General features: G+C 36.8%; 2 protein-coding genes across 4 annotated transcripts in view; one reads left to right on the forward strand and one right to left on the reverse strand.

Moving 5' to 3' along the window:
- The window catches only part of itgav (integrin, alpha V), a 36067-nt gene extending 18046 nt beyond the window's left edge, over positions 1-18021 (forward strand). Inside the window, exons 14-30 of the mRNA XM_077216161.1 lie at positions 20-65; positions 562-669; positions 983-1038; positions 3388-3542; positions 4073-4210; positions 6148-6215; positions 6327-6474; positions 7758-7850; positions 7997-8076; positions 8570-8650; positions 8908-9013; positions 9126-9284; positions 9713-9838; positions 10612-10725; positions 10841-10948; positions 11028-11147; positions 16441-18021. Of these exons, the coding sequence (XP_077072276.1) occupies positions 20-65; positions 562-669; positions 983-1038; positions 3388-3542; positions 4073-4210; positions 6148-6215; positions 6327-6474; positions 7758-7850; positions 7997-8076; positions 8570-8650; positions 8908-9013; positions 9126-9284; positions 9713-9838; positions 10612-10725; positions 10841-10948; positions 11028-11147; positions 16441-16539 (1805 nt within the window). The 3' untranslated portion in view covers positions 16540-18021. The remainder of the gene's footprint in view (positions 1-19; positions 66-561; positions 670-982; positions 1039-3387; positions 3543-4072; positions 4211-6147; positions 6216-6326; positions 6475-7757; positions 7851-7996; positions 8077-8569; positions 8651-8907; positions 9014-9125; positions 9285-9712; positions 9839-10611; positions 10726-10840; positions 10949-11027; positions 11148-16440) is intronic.
- An 855-nt stretch (positions 18022-18876) lies between these two features.
- Positions 18877-25159, reverse strand: LOC143723554 (alpha-aspartyl dipeptidase). 3 transcript variants are annotated; one of them, XM_077216165.1, is made up of 10 exons: positions 25141-25159; positions 24569-24640; positions 24339-24454; positions 23976-24064; positions 23802-23876; positions 21779-21858; positions 21528-21701; positions 21280-21339; positions 20730-20812; positions 18877-20627 (listed from the first exon to the last, which is right to left on the reverse strand). In XM_077216165.1, exons 3-10 carry the CDS (start codon positions 24431-24433, stop codon positions 20501-20503), a joined length of 783 nt encoding a protein of 260 aa, XP_077072280.1. In that variant the 5' UTR covers positions 24434-24454; positions 24569-24640; positions 25141-25159; the 3' UTR covers positions 18877-20500. The 3 variants fall into 3 exon arrangements, with proteins under 3 accessions (XP_077072280.1, XP_077072281.1, XP_077072279.1); XM_077216166.1 differs by lacking the exon at positions 25141-25159 and adding an exon at positions 24771-24846; XM_077216164.1 differs by lacking the exon at positions 25141-25159 and having other exon boundaries at positions 24569-24707.
- Between the last annotated feature and the right edge of the window lie 139 nt (positions 25160-25298).

Here is a 25298-nt window from a genome sequence, read left to right on the forward strand (position 1 = left end):
ACTCTCTGTCCTTTTGTAGACCTGATTGTGGGGGTGTTTGGCGCTGACAAAGCTGTTCTGTACAGGTACAGTATGCTTACTCTGCACTTTGAAATCACACATGGGTTCGATATAATTTTATGATCAGGACGGTTAAGATATTGCAGGTGGTCTCATTTAATTCAGCAGCATTTAATTTGGTTTATGTGCAAGTAGTGAAGGCAATTACGGCTTGAATTAAAAAAAAATAACAGTGGAACATTTCCCATCATCTATATTTGTACATGGAAGACCACCAGGCATTGATTGACTCTCAATGGGTCTGTGAATTAGGCAGTAATTTATATGCAGGGTGAATAGCCAATCATAACAGAGGTATTTTACATATAGACTTCTTAAAGGTACAGCAACAACGATAGCCTGTTTAATTCTCAGGGAGTCATGTAAAGCTAAACTAAAATGATCCTTTAAAACTAAATTGCAATGTTTTAATGATTTGTCTGTGATTGTCTGCCATCTTACACTATAAGGAGCCAATCTAAAATGGCAGACTGATGATACCTGCTTGTTTTGTGTTGTTAGGGCTCGTCCTGTCATCAGTGTGAACACCACACTGGATATCAGCCCACAGATTCTGAACCCTGAAGACAAAAGCTGCATCCTGCCTGGAACAACCACCACAGTTTCCTGGTGGGTCAAGGTTTTTTCATCAAACTATTTCAGCCAAACCGTCATCGTAGCCATTTAGATGCAAAATGTTTCATGAATGATGTAAACATAATGGCCAAATAAAAGTGCATTAAAATCATCTTAAAATCGTATTACATCACCTGCAAAATCATAGTAAAAATATTTTAAATATCCCTAATATAAACTCAACCTTTTTCCTGTTTTTTTATTTATTTATATATAACGCGTAGTTATATGCCTTGACTATTATGCATTGAGAATATCAAGAAAACAATGTGCATTAACACAATTCTACTCTAATTCTATCCCTTAGCTTCACTGTGAAATACTGTCTGAAGGCAAATGGAAAAGGAGCGGAGTCTTCCCTTTGTAAGTACTTATTTTTTCATATATGCAAATTATTGAAACATATAATATACAGGGCAATGGAACCTATTATCGCAAGTAGCAGAAGCTCATTGCAGCTGTAAACAGAGTCCTGCTGTTGCGGTGTGTGTGTTATGAGCATGGCTGCGGGGGGAAACTAGAGCTCGAAGTGTCAGGCATCAGTGTGTTTGGAGCCGGACATACGGTGCAGAGCCATTAAAAGCCCAGCGTCCGGTGCTCACAAAGCCTTCACATGGATCTCACAGTCTGGGGTGTAATGGCTACCAGACCTGCAGCCCACTGTTCAGAGACCACAGACCATGATTCCAATTCATTATTTCTCTGTGTGCTTTGAAGTTCTCCTATGCTCTGGTTGAGCTAATGGCTGCCGTTATGCAAGTTCAAGGTGCGGATGTGTACGGTGCAAGGCTTGCTATAAATGGATCTGCTGCTTGCAGTTGAAAATCACACTGTGTGTCAGTTGTTTTGATTTGAGAGTAGGTGAATGCACTACTATTCAAAAGTTTGAGGTACTTTTTTTATTATTTTTTTTATTCAGCAAGGACACATTAATTTGATCAAAAGAGACAGTAAAGACATTTATAATGTTCAAAACACTTCTAAATATTTCTATTTCAACTAAATGCTGTTCTTTTAAAACTTTCTATTTATCAAACAATCCTGGAAAAAATTTAACTTTCCACAACAATTTTAAGCAGCACAACTGTGTTCAACATTGATAATTATAAGAAATGGTGTAATGGATGCTGAAAATTCAGCTTTGCCATCACAGGAACTTACTACATTTTAAAATATATTCAAATATGGCTGTCATGATTCCTCAATTAAATTTGAGTACTCTATTTTAAAAAGTCCTTAATTGCAATTTACCCACTTCCAATTAACCGGCAAAATACCGTAAGTGACGTATTCCATGAACAAGAATCGATGAACCGCATTATTAGGGCTGGTTCATACAGAATGCGTTTTTGCTTTGAAAAATACAAGATGCGGGCAGTGGAATGGGGAAAAACATAAGGACTCGAGACGCGTTTTAAAAAACTAAATAAAAGTTGAACTGATTTCAACTTGAGCACCGCGTTTTGAGAACGCCGTATCATGCGCGAGACGCTGAAAAAAACACGCAAGACGCGAGCTAGCGCGTTTACATAGGAAAACAATGGAAATGTACAGTGGTGTGAATAAGTTAGGCCCCCCCATGCTAAAGTTGCCTAAAAAGAGGAATAAAAAATCATCTTTTGGAAATTGATCTTAATGGCTTAATTGTAAAAATGAGGAAAAATCCAACCTTTAAGGACACCAATTTTCTTTGTCTATGAATAATGTATCATAAATAAATAAATGTTCTTCCTTAAAATACAGGGTGCATAAGTCATTGCCCCCCTATGTTAAATTCCCATAGAGGCAGGCAGATTTTTATTTTTAAAGGCCAGTTATTTCATGGATCCAGGATACTATGCATCCTGATAAAGTTCCCTTGGCCTTTGGAATTAAAATATCCCCACATCATCACACACCCTTCACCATATCTAGAGATTGGCATGGGGCACTTTCCATAAGATCATCTTTCTTTATATAACATGATGTATTTTAACAGTGTTGTTCAATAAAACCATATGGTTACTTGCTTTTGATTATTTTATTTGAACATATTATTATTGTTATTATACATAGCCTATATATGTATTTTAAGTCATTTTAAAGACTATTGTTTATCTAAGTCTATTTTTATGCCACAAAATAGGAACTGATTAATCATCAAAATAATCAACCGACTACTCGATTACCAAAATAATCATTGGTGCCAGCCCAAAAACAATTATTTAAATTTTGATTCTTATTTGTACAGTTTATACAGTTATTTATATAACTGTTTTGTCTTTTGAGCAAGACCTTTAACCCCATGTTATTTGAGGCAGACTGAGTTTAAAACAGCTGAATGCTTTCAGAGATTGAAGGGTATCACAGCGTTTAAAGGTTTCAGGGTTGACTGCTTGTGTTCTAAACAGTTTAATTTGCAGAAAAAAATTGTTTGGTTGTTACCTTTAAATCGCCTCTTTCTTTTAAAAGAGCTTTCTTTTAAAAGCTCTGTTGTTTATTATGTAGTTCTTGCTGCAGTTCTTGTACTTTATATTCTTGAGCTCTTTAAAAAATCATTCTGTTAGTAATTACAATGATATTGTTACTTTATCGTTATCATAATAGTTATCATCCTTGGTTTGATTGAGCCTTAACTCCTACATTCCTTCTGGATTTATTGCTTTTTTTATTACTGTTTGGATTGAACTGAAAAAAAATACTGACTGAACAGGAAAACCCTTTCATTCACAGTTTTCCAAGTGGATCTGACGCTAGACCGCCTCAAACACAAGGGAGCCACCAAACGGGTGCTGTTCCTCCACAACAAGATGTCTCATTATTCAAAGAACATGACCGTCTCCAACAACCAGGGGCCGGCCTGTGAGGAACTTCAGGCTTATTTAATAGTGAGTGAATCCATTCACATTTATGCAATTGACATGTTTTTATCCAAAGCATCTTGCAGTGCAGGCGAGTTATACTGTTTGTTTTATAGGAAATTAAACCCATGAACGTCATGTTCTACCAGTTGAGATACAGGAACACAGAGATTCCCTATGTGACTATTTTGCTGGTATTGGGCTGTGAAAAGTTTAGTGTAGTTTTGCTTTTCTTGGCCAGCTGAAGAAGTGCTGAGGCCTTTATGTCATCAAATATGTGTTTGCGCTGCATTTAAAGCTGTGGTGGCAGATAGCCCAGATGTTTGGCACTAGAATATGCCGTTATTTTGTTTTCAAAAAGGAACAATGTGTTACAGAGCTAAAGAAGGATTTAACCTGGAAAGCCAAAGCTCTCTTTTCTGGACATAAAAGAGCATGTTGTACAGCTTGTAAGCTGGACTGAAATTCCCCAGCCTTGAGCTCATTGATATAGAGGCCCCATTTCTCTCTCTGTCCTCTCTCTCTCTCTCTCTCTCTCTCTCTCTCTCTCTCAACAGGATGACTCAGAATTCAGGGATAAGATCACACCCATCTCTGTATTTATGGAGTACAGCTTGGATTACAAAACAGCAGCAGATAAGACTGGCCTGTTGCCTATCCTTGACCAATCTACACCTACAAATGTCACCAAGCAGGTACAACTGTTTCCCATACTAGACCTCTGGTTACATGGGGCACTGCCAGTGTTGTGCCTGAACGCGTTCATTGAACGATAGTTCATGAACTCGTTCATATTTTGGGCGAACGTGAACTGAACGTACTGTATTACTGCCTGATGAACGTTATTGTGAACGCGTTCATTCTGGTGTCTGTGAACGCACTCTCTCTCAGTTTAACTTCGTTCAATAGGGTGCCAGATTTATATAGAGTCTTCCAGACGAAACCCCGGATAAAACACACTAAACAAGGCTTAATATGTAGCGAAAAAAACACCCAATCTGGCAACACAAGCCACCAGTGTCGCACCGCGGCCGCCGCATACGTCATCAAAACAAAAAGCAGCATGTAACGTTAGTCGACAAAGCAGCGAGGAGGCGTCGTATCGTATGATCAGTTTTAAGACAAGGTCGGTGAGGATGGGAAAAATCTTACATTTCTGTACAAACTTTGCCCGCCGACAAAGTAACCGCTGTCTGTGGTTGTATATGGGTTGTGGCAATAATTTAAAAAAAAATAGCTCGCAGCAACATATGGAAAAAAAGAACTATGAACTAGTTCATTTTTTGGAACCGTGAACTTAGTTCAAAATTGTGAAGTATGAACTATGAACTGAACTAGTTCATTTTAAAATTTGTGAACTGAACTTGGAACTAGTTTATGTAGAAAGTGAACTTTCCCAACACTCGGCACTGCATAAGTTATACACTATCTTTCAAAAGTTAAAGTTCAGTAAGATTTATTTTTTTAGGCTTTTGAAAGAACTCTAATATGCCCACCAAGGCTGCATTTATTTGATCAAAATAACTACAATTACAGTAATACTGAGAAATATTATTACATTTTAAAATAATGGCTTTTTATTTAAATATATTTTTCCTGTGATGGCAAAGCTGAATTTTCAGCATCATTACTCCAGTCTTCAGTGTCACATGATCATTCAGAAATCATTGTTATTGTGTGCTAATTTGTGTTAATTAATTTTGAAAACTGTTCATATTTTTGTGGAAACTAGAATACATTTTTTTAGGATTATCTGGTGACTGGAATGTTCAAACGGACAGTGTCTATTTGAAATAGAAATCTTTTGTAACATTATTCATTATTTTATATATTTAAATCTAGTACGTTTGATCAATTTAACGCATCCTTGCTGAATAGGAGTAGTATTATTATTTTTTTAATCTTACTGACTTTTTTTAATGTTGTTTGCTCTATGGGTGGGTTGGTGGGGGAAATGCATGTTTCATATACTCCAGAATGATCTCAGTGTCTGTAGAAAAGATGAATGAGGTTCATATACTGTATATGGCTGCCATGGTTGAGTTAAAGAGGTCATATAATGGTACATGCACTTTTACAAAATGTGTGTTGGCAGTGCCTGTACACAACCATAATATATGATAATGATATATGATAGAAATACATCCAGTGTTTTTGTTTTAATCTCCTTATGTTTTCCCCTGCCTCAAATTGAGCCGTTTCGATCGTTTCATGTTTGCGCAAATCATTTCTGACAGTTTTACCTAACACTGCATAGATAACGTTACACATCACTGACAAGCCTACATTTTCGGAAAAAAAGTTTTTCATGACCATTAGCTGTAACATCAATCTGTCAATGAACTAACGTATACATCAGCAAATCAGCCGACCTAGTGAATCGATTTATGTTATTTTAGTTTTTTTATATTTATCCATTTATCATTAAAGACTAGAAAACCATGGAAATTCATTGGGTAAAAACTGTGGGAACCATGAACTAGACGATATATTGTGCAGCAGCCACTCAAAAGATGAAATCTGCCACTAACCAAAGACTTGCATGCTGACTCCTCAAACAATCACCATTAAATAGCATTGTCTAAAAACAGAAACGGTCTTTAATATTCCGTAATCCCTTGTGATTTTCCAGGCCCACATACTCCTGGATTGTGGTGAAGACAATATTTGCAAGCCAGACTTAAAACTGTCTGTTGTGAGGTGAGTCATTGGTTCATCTGAGCCTTAAATTCCACTGTGTTGTCTGGCGGCATAGAGCTGGAGATTAACTATGTGTGCGCCTGTATGTTTGATTGTTGTTTTGTGCTCCAGTGACCAGAAAGAGATCTACATAGGTGACGATAACCCCCTGACCCTAGACGTCATAGCAGAGAATGGAGGAGAGGGGGCTTATGAGGCCGACCTTATCGTCACCCTACCATCTCAGGCAGATTTCATTGGGGTCGTGCGTAACATTGAGGTGAGCAGTGGGCCTCTCTTCACCCGATAAAGCGCACTGTAACCTTATGTAAAGAGACAACTAATGTTGTATAATAAATGCTGGTTTTTAAGGGATTTAATAAGTTAAACTTCATGGACAGCATCTGTGACATGCTGTTTGTTACTCGTCTCTATAATTGTAAATACAAGTAAAAGTTGTTTGGGATTAGTTTGGACAGTAGTCGGATTACTTAACTTTTTCCCCCGCCAGTTTCCAGCTTTCTGTGTTTTCACTGTTATACGGTAGGGGGGCGCTATTATGCATCTTCTGAAAGAGTTGAGAATCTCCTGATCAAAACACAGACAAAAAAGAAGCAGAAACAAGCAATAAAAGCATTGCTTATGCATGTTGTAGTCATTTAAAAAAACATTTGTTTTGTTTGTTTGTTTGAAACAATAGGCTCTGTTATTTCTTTTGATGTATTGCATGATTAGCTATTCGTACAACAAAATATTTTGGGGGCCATGCCACTTTTGTGAAAATTGTCAAAAATGCTGATGGGGAAAGATTTAAAGTTGAAGAAAGAGTTAACAAAATTACAGAAAGCATTTCCCCATTAAGACCATTTAGTGTAATTTTAACTTCAGGATTATTGATTAATTATTTGCTATAAAAAATAAGCAGCTGGTTGATGAAGAATACATTTTTTGGAACCAAGATCATTTAGTTTTTCTGCATAAACTTTCAAAGTTTGGGGTCAGTAAGATTTTAATTAATACTTTTATTCAGTAAGGGTGCATTAAATTTATCAAAAGTGACAGTAAAGACATTTATAATGTTATTAAAGTTGTCTATTTCAAATAAATTGTGTTTTCTAGCTTTCTATTAATTAAAAAAATCCTGAAAAAAAAGTGTATCAATTTCCACAAACATATTATGCAGCACAAATGTCTTCAGCATTAATCACAATAAAAGTATCTCCAAAATCAACATATTACAATGATTTCTGAAAGATCATGTGACACTGAAGACTGGAGTGATAATGCTGGAAATACAGCTTTGCCAGCACATAAATAAATTAACATTTTAAAATATATTAAAATAGAAAACGATTATTTTCAATTTTAATAATATTTCCACCATATTACTGTTTTATTATTGTTGTTGTTGTTGTTTTAATCAAATGCAGCCTGCGTGAGAGATTTCTTTCAAAACATTTAAAAAAAAAAACTTTTTTTCCTCCCCAAAATTTGTGTGTGTGTGTAGTGTAGTAAAATCATTTAAGATAGTTTTAGGTTTCATCTGTTATTTATGTATCTCAGACATTGTCTAGACTGTCCTGTGCATTCAAGAAAGAGAATCAGACCAGAGTGGTGGTGTGTGATCTTGGAAACCCAATGAAAGGAGGAACTAAGGTGACCACCAGACTTTCCGAGCTGAGTTATCTGCATATTTATCTGTACCAAACGTTATTTAATTTATTTATATTGTTGCATACTGTAACACATAAATTATCTGTTTTATTTCATTTGAAGTTTTTCTGTAAAATTGTGTGGTTTAGATAGCAGCAGGCTTGCGCTTCAGCGTGCACCAGCTCTCCGAACAGGACACAGAAGTCAAGTTTGACTTGCAGATAAAGAGGTATTTTAATTAATGCTTGCTATTACAATAGCACAGTTGATAGAGAATCTTTGCTTATACTAATTAAAAGTCGTCTGTAACTCAACGAGGGCCATTAGAAACAAATGTAAAGCAAAGGTTTTCTAAACATACAAGTATTTCCACTTCCTGTCTTTATTTAAATCAATAAAACTTCAAGCAGTTCCCTCTTCTAATCCTACAGTTCCCTGCTGACTGCCAGTGACTTTTTTAACATGGTAATTACAGGGAACAGCTGTCTTTGTCTCTGTTTGAGAACATCCTGCTTTGCTTCCTGTCTCTCACTCTTTCTTCACACCCTCACATCCATCTGAACCTTAATGATATATACTGCATATTTATAACTTAAAGGCTAGTCCATGGTATTATTTCGTGGATTTTTGTCTCTGAATGAATGAAATGTCTGTCAGTATTTGAAACAACAGCACCACCTTCTGCTCGATTGTGAAAGTAAATAATTCGCCTTTGTTTCCAGCTCAAATCAGTTCAACAAAACCAGCAATCTGGTCTCCGTTGTCACAAAGCTTGCGGTGTTGGCCAAAGTGGAATTAAGAGGGTATGATGCTTTATATCTTATTTCGGTTACATTTATGTGACGCATATTATGTGAACTGTTTTTTTTTATTATTATCTCAATTTTAAAATCAACACAAAATGCCGTTCAGCACACATTTTACTTTGTTGTTGCAATAAGTTATTAAATTTAGATTAAAGTTTAAAAAGGCGAACTTGTTATTTAGAATGATGTGGAATATGGAAAAAGCTGACTTAATAGACTTTCTCACTGTGTATTATCGGCTCTATCTTGTGCAGGGTGTCTGCACCAGAGCAGGTGTTCTTACCCATCGCTAACTGGCAGCCAAAAGACAGTCCTGTTCTGGAGGATGATATTGGACCTCTTGTACAGCACATCTATGAGGTAAAAAAATGCTGTGACTATCATTGGTCAAAGACATTATACATCTATTAAGCTTCTACGGTGCGTAGTTTACGAAATTGTTCCTATCTTCTGTAATCACTGATCGTCCCAGCTACGGAACAGAGGACCCAGTACATTCAGTAAGGCCATTTTGGATGTGCGGTTGCCCTACAGATTCAACAACGGCTCTCTGCTCTACATCACCAAGTTTGAAGTGGACGGAAACATGAATTGCAGCTCAAACAGGGAACTCAACCCTCTTAATGTCACTGTATGTATCCCACAATCGATTCATGAAAGTACATTTTTTTATATGTAATACTGTGGTTAATTTCTAGCTAATTTCAAGTTTCTCTGCTGAACACAAAAGAAGATATTTTGAAGAATGTCAGTAATCAAACAGTTGATTTACTATGGAATACTATGGAAGTCAATGGGCCCCATTTACTGTTTGAGTTACCGACATTCTTCAAAAGATCTTCTTTTTTGTTCAGCAGAAGAAAGAAATTCATACAGGTTTGGAACAACTTGAGGGTAAGCAAATGATGACAGAATTTTCATTTTTGAGTGAACCATCCCTTTAATTACACCATATTTTAAAAGTGTGCAGAGACAAAACTTTGCTTGTTTACAATTAGATTGTACTTAGGATCTTGTATAATAATCCAGTGATAAAATGATGCTTTTGCTTTTACCTAGAATCCCAGATTAACTGACAAAAATGAGACATCTGCCAGTGGAGACAGAGCAGAGGGGGGGAAGAGACACAGCGTCCACCGCAGAGACCTGGAGGACAAACAAGAGGAAGAAAACCTGGAGATTCTGGTATTGTCACACCTTTAACAGTTGCCACTGTCTGTGAAGTGTTTGCAGCAGTTTTACACTGCATTACTATATCATACTATTGTTCAAGAGTATGCGGTCAGTAATTTTTTTTTTCTCTGCAAGGATGCATTTAAATGACAGTAAATACATTTCTAATGTTACAAAGTATTTATATTTTAAATAAATACTGTTCTTTTGAACTTTCTATTCATCAAAGCATCCTTAAAGGATTATCACAATATCCAAAAAAATATTAAGCAGCAGCACAACTGTTTTCAACATTGATAATAATAAGAAATGTTTCTTGAGCAGCACATTATCATATATGATTTCTAAAGGATCATGTGACTCGGTAGACTGGTGTAATGTTGATGAAATTTCATCCTCTTGCCGTCACAGGAATGAATTAAATTTTAAAATATATTCAAATAAAAAAGTTTTTTTTAGATTTTTAAATTGTAATAATATTTCACAATATTACTTTTTTTTTACTGTATTTTTTTAAATCAAATGCCGACTAGGTGAGTTTTTTTTTTTTTTTAAACCTTTTTAAAATCTTACCGACCCCAAACTTTTGAATGGTAGTGTTTATTTAAATGTAATTATGTATTATAAATTATCATGGTTGTAATACCATCAAACCAATTTTGTTTATGGGAACCATTTCACCCCACTATACATGTGTGCCACTGGCACTGTCAGATACGCCATTGAACTGTCTATCTGATCATTATGCATGTATTCAAGTCCAGTTGTATGTGTGTACCCAACAGGATTGTGGGAATGCTGAGTGTCAGGAGATTAAGTGTTGGATTGGTCGTCTAGAGAAAGGCCAGAGTGCTATTCTATTTATTTACTCCAGACTTGCCGTGAGCACGTTTCTCAAGGTAAAAAGTTACCCTCTTCCTTCCCCCACTGATAAGTCTTTAAGATCTAAAACATCCTGTTTTCACTGGACAAATGCTAATATATTAAAACAGTGGTGGTTTTCTTTCCTTTCAGGCTGAAAGTCAAAACAAATCGTACAATGTTCGATCCTCAGCCTCCTTCAGTGTCATAGAGATGCCATATAAAAATATAAATTCTGAGTTACCAACCAGCACAACATTGGTAAGTTCTTATCACATTTGTGCACTGAATGTATGGTGTTTGTTACTGACTGCACTGACCCTGTGTCTCTGTCCTGCAGGCTTCTCTGAAGGTGATCTGGAATTCAGAGACCCCTCAGCCTGTCCCAGGATGGGTGGTGGCTCTGGCTGTCCTGGCTGGACTGCTGCTGCTGGCTCTGCTCATCTTTGTCATGTATAAGGTAAACATCTGTATACGTCAGTTAGCAGGGCTTAGATTAAGCCTGTAGGCCTTAGTTCAATTAGGACATTTAAGTAGCTTTTATAAATGTGAGAAAAAAAAAAACATTACTGGCGTGCATCTTGAGACAAAACAATGACACTGATATATTTTAAGATATGTCAGTGCAACTTGCTTTCAGTTAAAACAGCTCAAACATGCATTTTAGTCTGGGACTAGGTTTAAAAGGTTAGTTCACTTTTCAAAAATGAAAATTAGCCCATGATTTACTCACCCACAAGTCATCATAGGTATATGACATTCTTCTTTCAGATGAATACAATCAGTTATATTAAAAAATGACCTGGCTCTTCCAAGCTTTATAATGGCAGTGAATGGCAGTTTCTATTTGAAGTCCATCAAAGTGCATCCATCCATGATAAAAGTAATCCACATGGCTCTGGGGGGTTAATAAAGGCCTACTGAAGCGAAGCGATGCATTTGTGTAAGAAAAATATCCATACTTAAAACCAGTGGTGTAGTCTACGTGATACGCAGGTATACGCCGTATACCCACTAGAAAATGTCAAGGATTTCAAGGGATGGAGAGGGGGCGAGGGGGTACGGGGGGCTTGGGCTGGTATATAACAGTATACTCACTACAAAAAACTAGACTACACCACGGCTTAAAACTTCATCAACTAAAATAACTAGCTTCTGGCCAAACACATGGAATTACAGTGGAAGACTAACCCCTGACCTGACGCACAACGTAATGACGAACGTGGAAGCGCAGAGGATTGAGCAAAACAAAACACCATAGACAGTAAAAGAAATGGACACAGCGACCCCCTTGATTTCAACGGAGAAAACTGAAGCCCGATTAGGGCACTCACTTCCTGATGGGTGAGCGACTGCGCAGGCTAAAACGGAGCTTGACGACAGTTTGACAGTTGTAAATCTCCAAGTAGGTGTGCCAGGAAAAATCTGAATCACCTAATTCCTCAAAAATGTTGTTGAAATATTTTGTCCCGTTGCTTTTATGGACTTTCTATTTATGGGTTTCTCCCTTGACTTTATGCCTCTATGTCCCCCCGATTGCCTCATAGACAGTAAAAGATTGCCTGCGAGCTTCTCCTCCTGTCTATACAGTAATTTCTCTAAAGTGCGACAGAGAGTCGCGTAGTTATGACGCAATCGGTAGCCTATTTTTACAAAAACGGCTTCTACGGGGCCATAACGTAAGATACAAAGTAATGGAGCCTTTAATACATTGTTGTGTTTCTTTAGAAATAAATAATGGACAAAATGAAGTCTTTGGACGCCTCTGATGTAAATTTATTCGCTGTCAAAGTAACCCCAAAATGAATGGGAGTCAATGGAATGCTAACAGCAGGTGAAGTTCTGCTACAATGGCGGCCCCCGGAAGGCTTCAGTTTCCGGCTGATGGATTACCCCCTTGCAAAACACAGATCACAAATTAAAAGTCTATAACGACAATTTTTAAAATGCCCCAATTATGCTATTTTAAAGTTTCCTAATTATGTTTTGGAGTCTCCAACAACAGGTTTACATGCATCGAAGGTCAAAAAACTGTTTAATTTCCTCATAATATACATGTGCACATCACCACATTTTCAATGACTCATAAACGACTCGTCAGATGAATCAATCTCTCTAAATCCCTCCTTTCCGCGAGCTACTCTAATCTGATTGGCCAGATGGCTCAGTCTTTTGTGATTGGTTAACCGCGTACAGCGTGCTCGTTGAAAACAAAAATGCCCATCGCCATAACAACGTGAAACTGTATAAATAACAGTGCATGTATGCAACACATTAGCCAAGCTCTAGCGTGAATGACTGGTGTAACATAAACATTGGTAAAACAAATCTTGCTCCATGCTTAATCTTTCCTCAAAGTAGTGAGAACGACAGACAATCTGCATTAATAGACAGTTATAAGTAATAGTGGCCCACAACTGATTGGCAGAAGTATTAATAATGTGAGTTAACCAGTTAACAGGAGACCAATACAATATAAAACTCAAAACTAAGTATTTTGAACACCATCTTTAGAGCAAGCGGTTTGCGAATCCTGCATTGAACTCCGAGGAATTTTAACCACTGATTCTTCACAGGAATAAAAAAAAAAAAAAACTGTCTTTACCTTCACATTGTAGAGCACAGCATCTTCTCGACCTGATGCTATCCAGTATCCATCCATTGGAATCAGTTGCAATGTTTGAGGTTCAAGTTTTCCCTGGTGTCTGTGCACGCAATAAGTGGTCGGGCAATATGCTAATGTTTCGTCTTGACGTCACAACGAAACGGCTTATGACTTGTTTGAAAAACGATTTATTTCATTGACCCGGAGTCAACTCTTACTTTTGAAAGACAGTAACTTTATATACGGTGCACTTTCAGATTTAAAACTTTGCAGGATGTTTTCATTCACTTAGAGCTATGTTACAAACTACATGAAAGGTCATTTTCAAAAATCCATAATAGGGGCCCTTTAAAGAAATGTGTCGGAGGAGCTTGAGTTTGTTGCCAAGCCCTGTTTTTTGAACCGCGAGAGGCGTCTAAACTTACGATACTCCTACATCCTATGTCATACATGCGTCACTGGTTAAGGCGGGCGTACACGGTGCGATTGTTTTTTTTTTTTTTTTGCTGTTTTACGAGCTCGCAGATGATTTTTTTTCACTCGGGAAAAATCGCGTGTAAATCGGTTGTGCTCACATGTCGCGGCTCGTATCGTGTGCGAGGAAGATGCGAGCCGAGCCGAGCCGAGCACCTCTCGACCTCCCAATCATTTTTAAACATGTCTAAAAAGTTCGGGAGCTGTCGGCTTGAATTCGTGAGGTGTGTGCGGTTGAATGGGCCGATTTGTCGATCTATCTGAATTTAACCAATCAGGAGCTGTAGAAATCCACAGAAGAAAGACGAACATGTCAGCGCCACGGCGAATTTGGACTATTGAAAGGGAGTAGGCCTATTATTATGATTTTAGTATCATAATGATTAATAAATGCATGCACAATTCTTTGTGAACTTCAAAAAAATGTTGCAGATATGTTTTATTCAGAATTAAATTAATGTGCAGAAGAGTCTGTTTATGTGTTGTAGCCATTAAATAAGCGCATTTAGTTTCATTTTTATTATAAGGTTTTTTTCCATCTGTTGATTATGAAAAGTAGCCTATAGCCTACGCAATATATCGGGAGACATGTCACCCAGACATGATTTTGACCACTTCATTAAGTTTTGTTTTGTAGAAAGCCTTTCATTAAAGTGAATTTCGTTTTGTATTAATTGTATCTTAAACGGATAGTTCACCCAAAAATGAAAATTCTGTCAGTATTTACTCACCCTCATGTTGTTCCAACCCCGTAAGACCTTCGTTCATCTTCGGAACACGAATTAAGATATTTTTGATGAAATATGAGAGCTGGATAACTCCTCCACAGGCTTCTTGAGGGATTGAAACTTGCCGGCCTCAAACTTATTAAAGACATCGTTAAAATAGTCCAAGTGACTACAGTGGCTCAATATTAAGTTTATCAAGCGACGAGAACACTTTTTGTGCGCAAAAACAAACATAAATAACGACTTTATTTCAACTATTAATTTCCTTCTCTGTGGGCCTCTAGTCAGTTAAACTAGTGTAATTGCGTAGAGCTACGTCACACGTAGGCTCACTATTGGCCGACGCTGGTCATGTGTGTGATGCGTGTGACGTACAACAATAGAACCTTACGCCATTACAGTAGTGAACTGACTCGAGGCCCAGAGAGAAGGAAATGAATAGTTGAAATAAAGTCTTTATTTTTGTTTTTTTTGCGCACAAAAAGTGTTCTAATCGCTTGATAAACTTAATATTGAGCCACTGTAGTCACTTGGACTATTTTAACGATGTCTTTAATAAGTTTTCGAGGCCGGTAAGTTTCAATACCTCAAGAATCCTATGGACTAGTATGGAGGAGTGATCCAGCTCTCAGATTTCATCCAAAAAATCTTAATTCGTGTTCCGAAGATGAACGAAGGTCTTACGGGGTTGGAACAACGTGAGGGCGAGTAAATACTGACAGAATCTTCATTTTTGGGTGAACTATCCCTTTAATTTTAATTAATTTTTCATCAACCAATTGCCTGGATTTAATTAATAAGAAGCAAATATAGCTGGATTTACAAATGGACATCTTGATTGTTGCACACACACATATGTCGAAATAACAACATAACCACAACAACCGTCGAATTGTCTTGGTTTGAGACTGTTAATAGTAAGTGATCATTGTCACCAATTTGGTGAACACTGATTCCCCAATCTGAGAGAGCATAGTTTTTATCAGGGTTTTTGGCGCGGAATTCAGCAGGTGGTAAAATCGTGTCGTATATCACTGCCTCCGTACGATTTTCGGATAAATTCACTCGTAAAGTGTGTGTGGACGTACGATCGTCCGACCACCAGAATTTGCACCGTGTACGCCCGCCTTTACTCTTTTGCTGCAAGTCGACTTGCGTAGTATGTGTACGGCCGTCTGCTGGAAGCTAGTTATTTTAGTCGTTTAAGTTTTAAATATGGATCTTTCTTGCACGAACACATCTCATTCACTTTAGAAGGCCTTTATTAACCCCCGCATAGCCGTGTGGAACACTTTTATAATGGATGGATGGACTTTGATGGACTTCAAACAGAAACGGCCATTCACTTCCATTATAAAGCTTGGAAGAGCCAGGACATTTTTTAATATAACTCCGATTGTATTCTTCTGAAAGAAGAATGTCATATACACCTAGGATGACTTTGAGGCTGAGTAAATCATGGGGTAATTTTCATTTTTGGGTGACCTATCCTTTTAAGCCTTATCTGTGAAACCGGGCATTAAACTAATTGATTAATGGCTGTTATCTTATCACAACAGTCTCTATAGTGATGACATACAAATATCGTTGTCAGAAGTAGTAGTAGTTTTAAGTCCTTACTGTTATCAATAAAATGTAATTAAATATTGATATATATAAAGAAATGTGTGTATATATAATTTTGTTTTATAAAAATAAATAATACATTTATTCAGAGTGACAGCTAAACATAGGTCACAGAATTGCAAGTAGCCTAAGTTAAGCTATGGGCTAAATAACTTATTTCTAGAATAAGTTAAAATATATATTTATTATATTATCCATCCATCCATCTATATAAAAAAATGTAATGAGTCACAGAATTGCAAGTAACAAGTAGCCTATTAAAAAAAATGATAGATAGATAGTTTGCTTTAGATGTCTCATCTTGTTTTTTTTCTCCTCAGCTGGGCTTCTTTAAACGCGTGCGGCCACCACAGGACGATAGTACAGAGAAAGAGCAGCTTCAGCCTCAGGAGAATGGAGACAGAAACACAGAAGCCTGAGATCTTTACCTTCACCAGTCTCTCACATCCACAGGAGTGAGCCTGATTCACAGCAACACATCCTTCACAACACACTCATCTTTATCAGCAGCATCAGAGTGTTCATCCAGACAGCCCAGATGAGTGAGATGACTGTTGTCATTTGAATGGACACAACCATGATGTTCTGGTAATAAGACTAAAGCCCCGTGCCAATCCTTTTCCCCTGTGCTCCCATCCTCCTTTAACTGCACTGAGTCTTAAAAACAAGATATGATTTTCAGTTGGGTATAGAGATCAACCATTTAAATCATAACACATTTCAAATTGTTTACAAGTAACAATAATAAAGGCGATGAACCTTAAAAAATACAAAATGTGATCATGATTTTTAAATGTTTTATTTTGAGGAAAGACATCATTTGATTGCTGGTTTTGCTGCTTCTGTTGGAGAAACTTTTATGTTACTTTATTTAGTGGTGCTCAGTTTCTGCTGTTTGGAGGCTTTTCTGTAGGACTTGGATTTTTAATTCTTTTCTGGGGGTTTTTTCCAGCTGTTGGGATTTGGACTCTGTTTCTTATTTGGGTATAAGGTGTATTATTTTGAGAAAATATTCTGATGATTGTCTACTGTAAACATAATTTTAGAGCAGGGTTATGTTTCTGTATTTAGAGCATTTGGTCAAATTTGTATTATAAAAAGAGAAATAATCAGTCTTTGCACAACAGAGCAATAAACAGTAGCATTTTTGTATTTTGAAAACTACCACTTATGAACAGAGCACCTTTATAATGTATTAATTTACCTTTAGTTTTAAGATTCAGAAGTATTTTTATAGATTTTTAACACTAATCTGTGTTTTAAAGGTACGTGTTGATTAGAATAGAAAAAAATGAATTTAGTTTGATGCACCCCAAGTAATTGAATTGATCAGAATCAATTTTGTATAGAGATTACAATCAGTTTGATAGTGGGCTAAATTGTACAATTTGGGAAAATGAGGTTGGAAACCTTAGGAGCAATATTGGCCTTTTGGGGAAAATATTTATACATTGAAAACAGTTATGTTAATTTGATTTTGTGGTTTAAAGATTCCAGTTCATAGGTGTAGGTCTGAAAAACACAACCCATAACACTGAAAACACCCCTGGATTTCTTATGTTACTGTATTATAGTAATGCCGCTGCCCATATGAATTTACCCATATTGGGTTGCCATACGTATGTTGTCTAAATGAAAAATTTGTGTACTTCAATCAAAATTATGCATTTTAAAATGATCCAGAATATATTCTCTTTTGTTATGTAAAGGTTTGTAAAAAATAAAATGAAAAATAAGACATAATCATCAAAGCAACAAAAATACTGTATGTATTTTTGAGAATCCACCATGTTTAAAAACAGATTACTTACTCTTGACTTTACTTTTCCACCTTGATTTTGTTCAGCAATACGTTGTTAATGCTTCTGTAATTCAAATAAATACATACTGATGTAGATGGATTTTAGGTTTTGCCTTATTTATGAATATACCAGGGGCCTCATTTATAACCATTACGTACGCACAAAACAGGCCCTGAAAGAGGCGTACGCCACTTCCGACGCACAAGTTGTGATTTATAAAAACAAACTAGACGGGAAAATTTGCGCACCTGCACGCAAAATCTGACCCATGCGTACGAACATTTTGGAGATGGAGCAGTTGGTCGACACCGATGGTGAACCTATGTCTTTTTGGTCACTTTTAGACAGAAAATCTAAAGAACATTATACATATACAGAAAGATAATACAAATATAATTTCACTCACCAAGCATATCACAAGAAGCAAACTTCCATCCCTTCTTAAATGTCCGCGCCAGGGAGCGCGTGCCGTTTAGTGAAACTGACACATATAGCCTATCTAAAACCGTAAATCTTCATTTTAAGTCCTAATCATAAATACAGTGCATGTTCACAATAACAGTTTAAATAAATAAAAGAATGATTTAAACTTTGTTTTACTTCTGATGTAAACATTTAGATTAAATAATTACATGAAATTATTACTGAGAAGTTACAACATTTTTTATATTCAATAAATAGAAATATTTGTTGTGGATGCAATGCTTTCGAACACTTTTCCTCTGGCATGCTGTGTATTAATGTTTAACTACAGAGATAATTGCTTATCATGATAATAGCAGATTGTCTGAGAAAATAGTTTTGTGCAAATAATTCACAAAAAGGTCTATCTGTTTCCATTAAAAACATAAATCAATTAAAAATACTCCTTGGCCAGTGGAAAAGATTGAGAAAAACTTTCTCCCAAATGTATTTTACACTATTTGATTTATTTATTCAAAAACAAGGCAAGGATAGGCTACTAAATGATTTTTATTAATGTAACTAATGTGACAGGCAGCACATCCACATTTCATATTTTTCTAATTTCTTGTACCGTTAAACATGTTATCACGTGGATGAATAATCATTTTTCCTTTGTCCTTGACTTGAATGTAGTACCTCACACATTTCTGAGCGCTTTATTAGACAGAAATTTGCTGTTGGTGTATTAACCTAAAACAACATGCTCGCCAGATTGTTTATCTAAATAGACCTATCTTGTTAGAATTTACTGTTTACCAGGTTTTTGGTAATTTTCTTGATTTAATTTTTTTTATTCTTTTTTTAAATGAAAACTAACATCATAAAGTATGATATCTGTTTTACTTTGAGCAATTCTGGAGCTATAATTGACTCTTCTTAGGAGCATATAAAACAAAACAGCTCCTTGGAAAAAATGAAATGTAATATTCTAGTAGTTATAAACAAACATATTTTAGTTCAGATTAGTTTGAGGGCAGCAATTGTATTCATAATGTCAAAATAAAACCGACGTAATGTTACTTGAAGGCATTATAGCCTACTATTCCTGCCAAACTTCCATGGTTGCGGTTAGTGTTACTACAGTAAATCCATGGTGAATGTTGCTGATCTGTGGACACTGGATAGTTCATTCATGGCACAATGTTTCTTTCTGGTTTCCACGTCAGTGCTGTTTGATCCGTTAATACCGGAGAAATGTGAATGTTTCTCACTAGATCTCGCAGCGATGTTATTACTTCTGTGGCAAATTCAAATTATTCCTTTACTTGATCTCTTAGCGCTGTGTAGTAACAGTGCCGCTTGATCAAGCTCGGCTCGCGCTGCTTTGGTCCAAACTGATAAACGGTCCGTCAACCACACAATAACGAGCAGTTTCGTTCCGCTTGCATTACGTTTGCCATTTTATGTTGGACAATGTTGTTGTGGCTCCGGCGGATTATGGGCGCGGTTACCACGCGCAACGCGCCTACATTTGAAATAACGAAATTTTGGTTAAACAAATGGCAGGTAGGCCTAAGTCAAACACTGATGAGGCATGCCCATCTCCTCACTTCTCCAGATTATCCCCTGTGAGTATGTAGGTCTAGGTGGTCTGGGCTACTACTTAACATCCCACTTTTCAATGCTGCAGGGGAATATAAACTTCTGCTCCCTTCTGCCTGTACCATCAAGTTTTGGTCTAAAAGAATGTCGAATACTTTAAGCGCTAAAATGTAAGAGTACAATTACAAAATAATAATATGTTGAAAATAATTATAAGTGGGGGTGCCACTGGCACAATGTAACCCAGGCCCTTTGGCACAAATCACCCCAGACCCACAAGTTTGAAAAACTAGCATGATCCAGCAGTTAAGAGCTAACATCATGCTAACTCTGTAGACTCATTGTGTAGCCTGCTAAAGCCCTAAAACATGTGTGAAATGTTTTCAAACTTGTCAATAATTGTTCAGACACTACAATCAAAAAACCTTAATCATAGAAATTTTACTTTGAAAGGAAAAAAACAGTTTTTTGAGCTAAAATGTGCTTACATCTCATGCCATGAGTCTCTTCTTTGGAGGATATGTAAAATGGATGGCTTTTCAAAATTATGTGGTCACAAGACCAATTTCTTCTATGGTTTTCCAGAAACAAGGGGTGGATCAACTTCCCCCCTGGCACAAATCACCCCACTCTCCCCTACTTCTGTCAGTAAGAAGCTGAGATCACTTCCCGGTTCATACTCTGTGGTTTGCTTCCCTCTGAGAAAGAAAAACAATAATTTCACTTGCAGTGCCTATTTGGCATTATTATTTTTTTTCTGTTATATGTTCCATTTGCATGAGCAGTAGTCTCTACATTACCTTCGGAATAGTCGTGCATTTGTGCTTCCAAGTAAGGTGGCTTTGTTTCCTTCTACTAAAAGCATTGAGCCTTCCCGAAGACCCTGCCGTCAACAGCATAGGTGTGTGTTAGTGCTTAACTGATGTTAGACTAATAACATTTTTAAATAACAACAGTAAGATTTGATATATATATGAATGAATCTTCTGAATGAATGATTTCTATTTTTAAAAAGGGTGTTTTGAACTTTCTATTCATTGAAGAATCCTGAAAAAAAAAAAAGTATTACGGGTTCCACAAAAATAGCAACAGCAAAACTGTTTTGAACATTGATAATAAATGTCTCTTGAGCAGCAAATCAGCATATTAGAATGATTTCTGAAGGATCATGTGACACTGAAAATTCAGCTTTGCATCACAGGTATAATTTACATTTTAAAATGTATTGACATAGAAAACTTTTTATTGAAATAATATTTCACAATATGAATGCGGCCTTGGTGAGCACATGTATTGAACTGATTCCAAACTTTTAAACAGAAGTGAGTAATGCATGTTAACTTGACATACCAGCACAGATGGTGTGTCCGACTCCTCGTGGTACTGGGTGATTCTCTGTTCACGTGTTTCCTGTAAAATGCACATCAAATCTACACTCTAAAAGATCTACCTTAAAAGTTTGGTTTACTATATTTTATATATTTGATAGATTTAACGTTTTATCTCATGGCATCATTTTCCTCACAATACAGCAATGCGTATTTTTGGGATTTTTATAAGATAATTGCTTATCAAGTCTCTACAGCACCAGTACGTACACCCATGTGTCTGCTGTTGGGATCAGGATCCAGAAAGTGAGGGTTAATGTTGAAGGGCACTAAAGCAATGGCAGCAAAAGTGGGTGGATAGACGATGGGCATGTCATTGGTGGTGTTGATGCTGATGGTGGAGACGTTGGTGCCTGCACTTGATCCCATGTAAGGTATTCCATCCTATGAGATCAAATCCACACCTGTTACAGGCAATTACAGTATATTTCTGATTTTGGTTAAACAAGACACTAATTCACCTGTAAAACTCTCTTCCTAATCTCAGTGACCATATTGTTGTCATAGAGAGCTTTCAGCAGGCGGAATGTGTTGCCGCCACCTAATGGACACAAAAATAGACATCAGAATGAGAGCCTGTCTTTCTGAATACATTACAAGTAAATAATGGCGAAGCATTCACAGAAATGAGGACAAACAGTATAGTAGAGACCACTTTGAAAATCTGCTAATTAAAAGCTGTTGATTTCTGGGTCACTGATTAAATGTAAGCAAATTTGTGACATTGTTCATGTGACGTCCTTTAAAGCATAAATAGGGGGACAAACCAAATACAAAAATTCTAGTAAATCTTATTAAAAATTATTTAAATTATTATTAGGTAATATATATATATATAGGCTACTGTGCATTAAATATACTGATATACAGGTCCTTCTCAAAAAATTAGCATATTGTGATAAAGTTCATTATTTTCCATAATGTAATGATAGAAATTTAACTTTCATATATTTTAGATTCATTGCACACCAACTAAAATATTTCAGGTCTTTTATTGTTTTAATACAGATGATTTTGGCATACAGCTCATGAAAACCCAAAATTCCTATCTCAAATAATTAGCATATCATGAAAAGGGTCTCTAAACGAGCTATTAACCTGATCATCTGAATAAACTAATTAACTCTAAACACCTGCAAAAGATTCCTGAGGCTTTTAAAAACTCCCAGCCTGTTTCATTACTCAAAACCGCAATCATGGGTAAGACTGCCGACCTGACTGCTGTCCAGAAGTTCATCATTGACACCCTCAAGCAAGAGGGTAAGACACAGAAAGAAATTGCGGCGTGGCATGGAGGCAATCAGCCTGTGGCACTGCTGAGGTGTTATGGAGGCCCAGGAGGCTTCGATAGCAGCCTTAAGCTCATCCTGAGTGTTGGGTCTTGCGTCTCTCAACTTTCTCTTGACAATATCCCACAGATTCTCTATGGGGTTCAGGTCAGGAGAGTTGGCAGGCCAATTGAGCACAGTAATAACATGGTCAGTAAACCATTTACCAGTGGTTTTGGCACTGTGAGCAGGTGCCAGGTCGTGCTGAAAAATGAAATCTTCATCTCCATAAAGCTTTTCAGCAGATGGAAGCATGAAGTGCTCCAAAATCTCCTGATAGCTAGCTGCATTGACCCTGCCCTTGATAAAACACAGTGGACCAACACCAGCAGCTGACATGGCACCCCAGACCATCACTGACTGTGGGTACTCCAGTGCTGCTTCTCTGTAGCCCAGGTCAGGCACTTCTGCCGCTGTTTCTGGTTCAAAAGTGGCTTGACCTGGGGAATGCGGCACCTGTAGCCCATTTCCTGCACACGCCTGTGCACGGTGGCTCTGGATGTTTCTACTCCAGACTCAGTCCACTGCTTCCGCAGGTCCCCCAAGGTCTGGAATCGGTCCTTCTCCACAATCTTCCTCAGGGTCCGGTCACCTCTTCTCGTTGGGTAGCGTTTTTTTGCCACACTTTTTCCTTCCCACAGAGTTCCCACTGAGGTGCCTTGATACAGCACTCTGGGAACAGCCTATTTGTTCAGAAATTTCTTTCTGTGTCTTACCCTCTTGCTTGAGGGTGTCAATGATGGCCTTCTGGACAGCAGTCAGGTCGGCAGTCTTACCCATGATTGCGGTTTTGAGTAATGAAACAGGCTGGGAGTTTTTAAAAGCCTCAGGAATCTTTTGCAGGTGTTTAGAGTTAATTAATTGATTCAGATGATTAGGTTAATAGCTTGTTTAGAGACCCTTTTCATGACATGCTAATTTTTTGAGATAGGAATTTTGGGTTTTCATGAGCTGTATGCCAAAATTAAAAAAAATAAAAGACCTGAAATATTTCAGTTGGTGTGCAATGAATCTAAAATATATGAAAGTTAAATTTTTATCATTACATTATGGAAAATAGTGAACTTTATCACAATATGCAAATTTTTTGAGAAGGACCTGTATACAGTATCATATTTAATTATATTTAAAAAAAGAAAAAGAAAATCCTTCCTACCAATGAATATTCCTTCAGCTTTCCTAACAGCATCCACAGGGTCTGGTGTCTCATGGACACTGTCCACCTCATAGCCTGGAGACAGAGAGAAGAAGAGTACAGCAGCGATGAAGGGCAATGTAGCAGTCTTGTGAGATCAGCATACTGTGTGTTCAAATCAATAAAGACTCAAACCCAATGTCTTGAACTTGTCTCTGGCAGTCTTGGCATAGCCATCTCGATCATGCAGTGCATACGGGACAAACAGGATCCTCTTTACTCCTCTGTTGAACAAATAAGTTATTCATTTTTATAAATGGTTCAATGTAGGTCAGATTCATTTGATTCCAAAAACATAAACTGTCCTATTTTGCTCAATACAAACGTTAAAAAATGCCATAACTGGAGTTTATGTTCAAGAATGGACTTGTATTTTGCATGTATCCAGTAACAAGCCTGCATACAGATATAAAAACCGGAAACGATATCAGAATATTAATATAAAAGACTTCCGAAGTTTTTATTCCAACATTACTGGTTAAGCTGCAGACAACTTACTTTCCAAAAAAGTCTTGGATGTTCTGCTCACAGTGTTGAAGATATCCTCCTCCATGAAGTGTGGAGTTAGATACCAGCAGAAGTCTTCTCTTCATGATCTTCCTCAACTGTGCTGCCTAAGAAATGTAGAAGTTGATCAGAGGACAGACAGCTCAGCATATAACCAGCGCCCTTTTCTGCTTACACCACATATTCTCAGATCAGTGAGGTCGTAATCTTCAATACATTACCTTTGGACAGACAGTATATCACTCTGATTATTCCACAGCTGATAAACATTCACAGGAACAAGCCAAACGTCACTGGAATCATGTGATAAAGCAAAATATGACTTTCATGAAACAGCAGAGGCAGATCAGAAACTAAAGACATTGTACTAATCACAAATGTGGAACCTTTAAAACACATTAAACCTATGTTTTTGTGTTTAACCTGTTTATTTTTTGTAGTTAAACTGCAGGCATTGTTTTCAAAACAAAAGCCCTAAATCTGCCCTCGCGGCTCGGACAACTGAGAGCGCCAATGAACACGATTTTTATTAGAATATTTCTTTATTTATTACATCTAATCATCTTGTTAAAATTATGGCATAAGTCAATTCATTAAGATAACGTTATTGATTTTTACAGATGCAAACGTAATTTATTATTATAATAATTAATTTTTGTTCCTTCTCAAATACGAAATAAATTAAAGTATATTACACATAATTATTGTGTGAAACAGTGAAAGTGTTTTATATCTTTTAAAAAAAACACAGTCCCATTTGTTGTGTAATTTCCACCATAACAAACATTCTTACCATTTAATGAAGTTTTAATGAACTGTACTTTGTTATCAAAACGACAATCGTGTCACGGTCAATATGATTTGTGAACAAAATAGATTTACATGATTTACAACCAAGCTGCAATTTTGTCAAGTTGTCCAAAACGTGTGTAAATATTATTTTATTATGCG

Source organism: Siphateles boraxobius, unplaced genomic scaffold (genome assembly GCF_051911475.1).
Source record: "Siphateles boraxobius isolate OS27281-9 unplaced genomic scaffold, OSU_SipBor_1 7, whole genome shotgun sequence".
Lineage (NCBI taxonomy): Eukaryota > Metazoa > Chordata > Actinopteri > Cypriniformes > Leuciscidae > Siphateles > Siphateles boraxobius.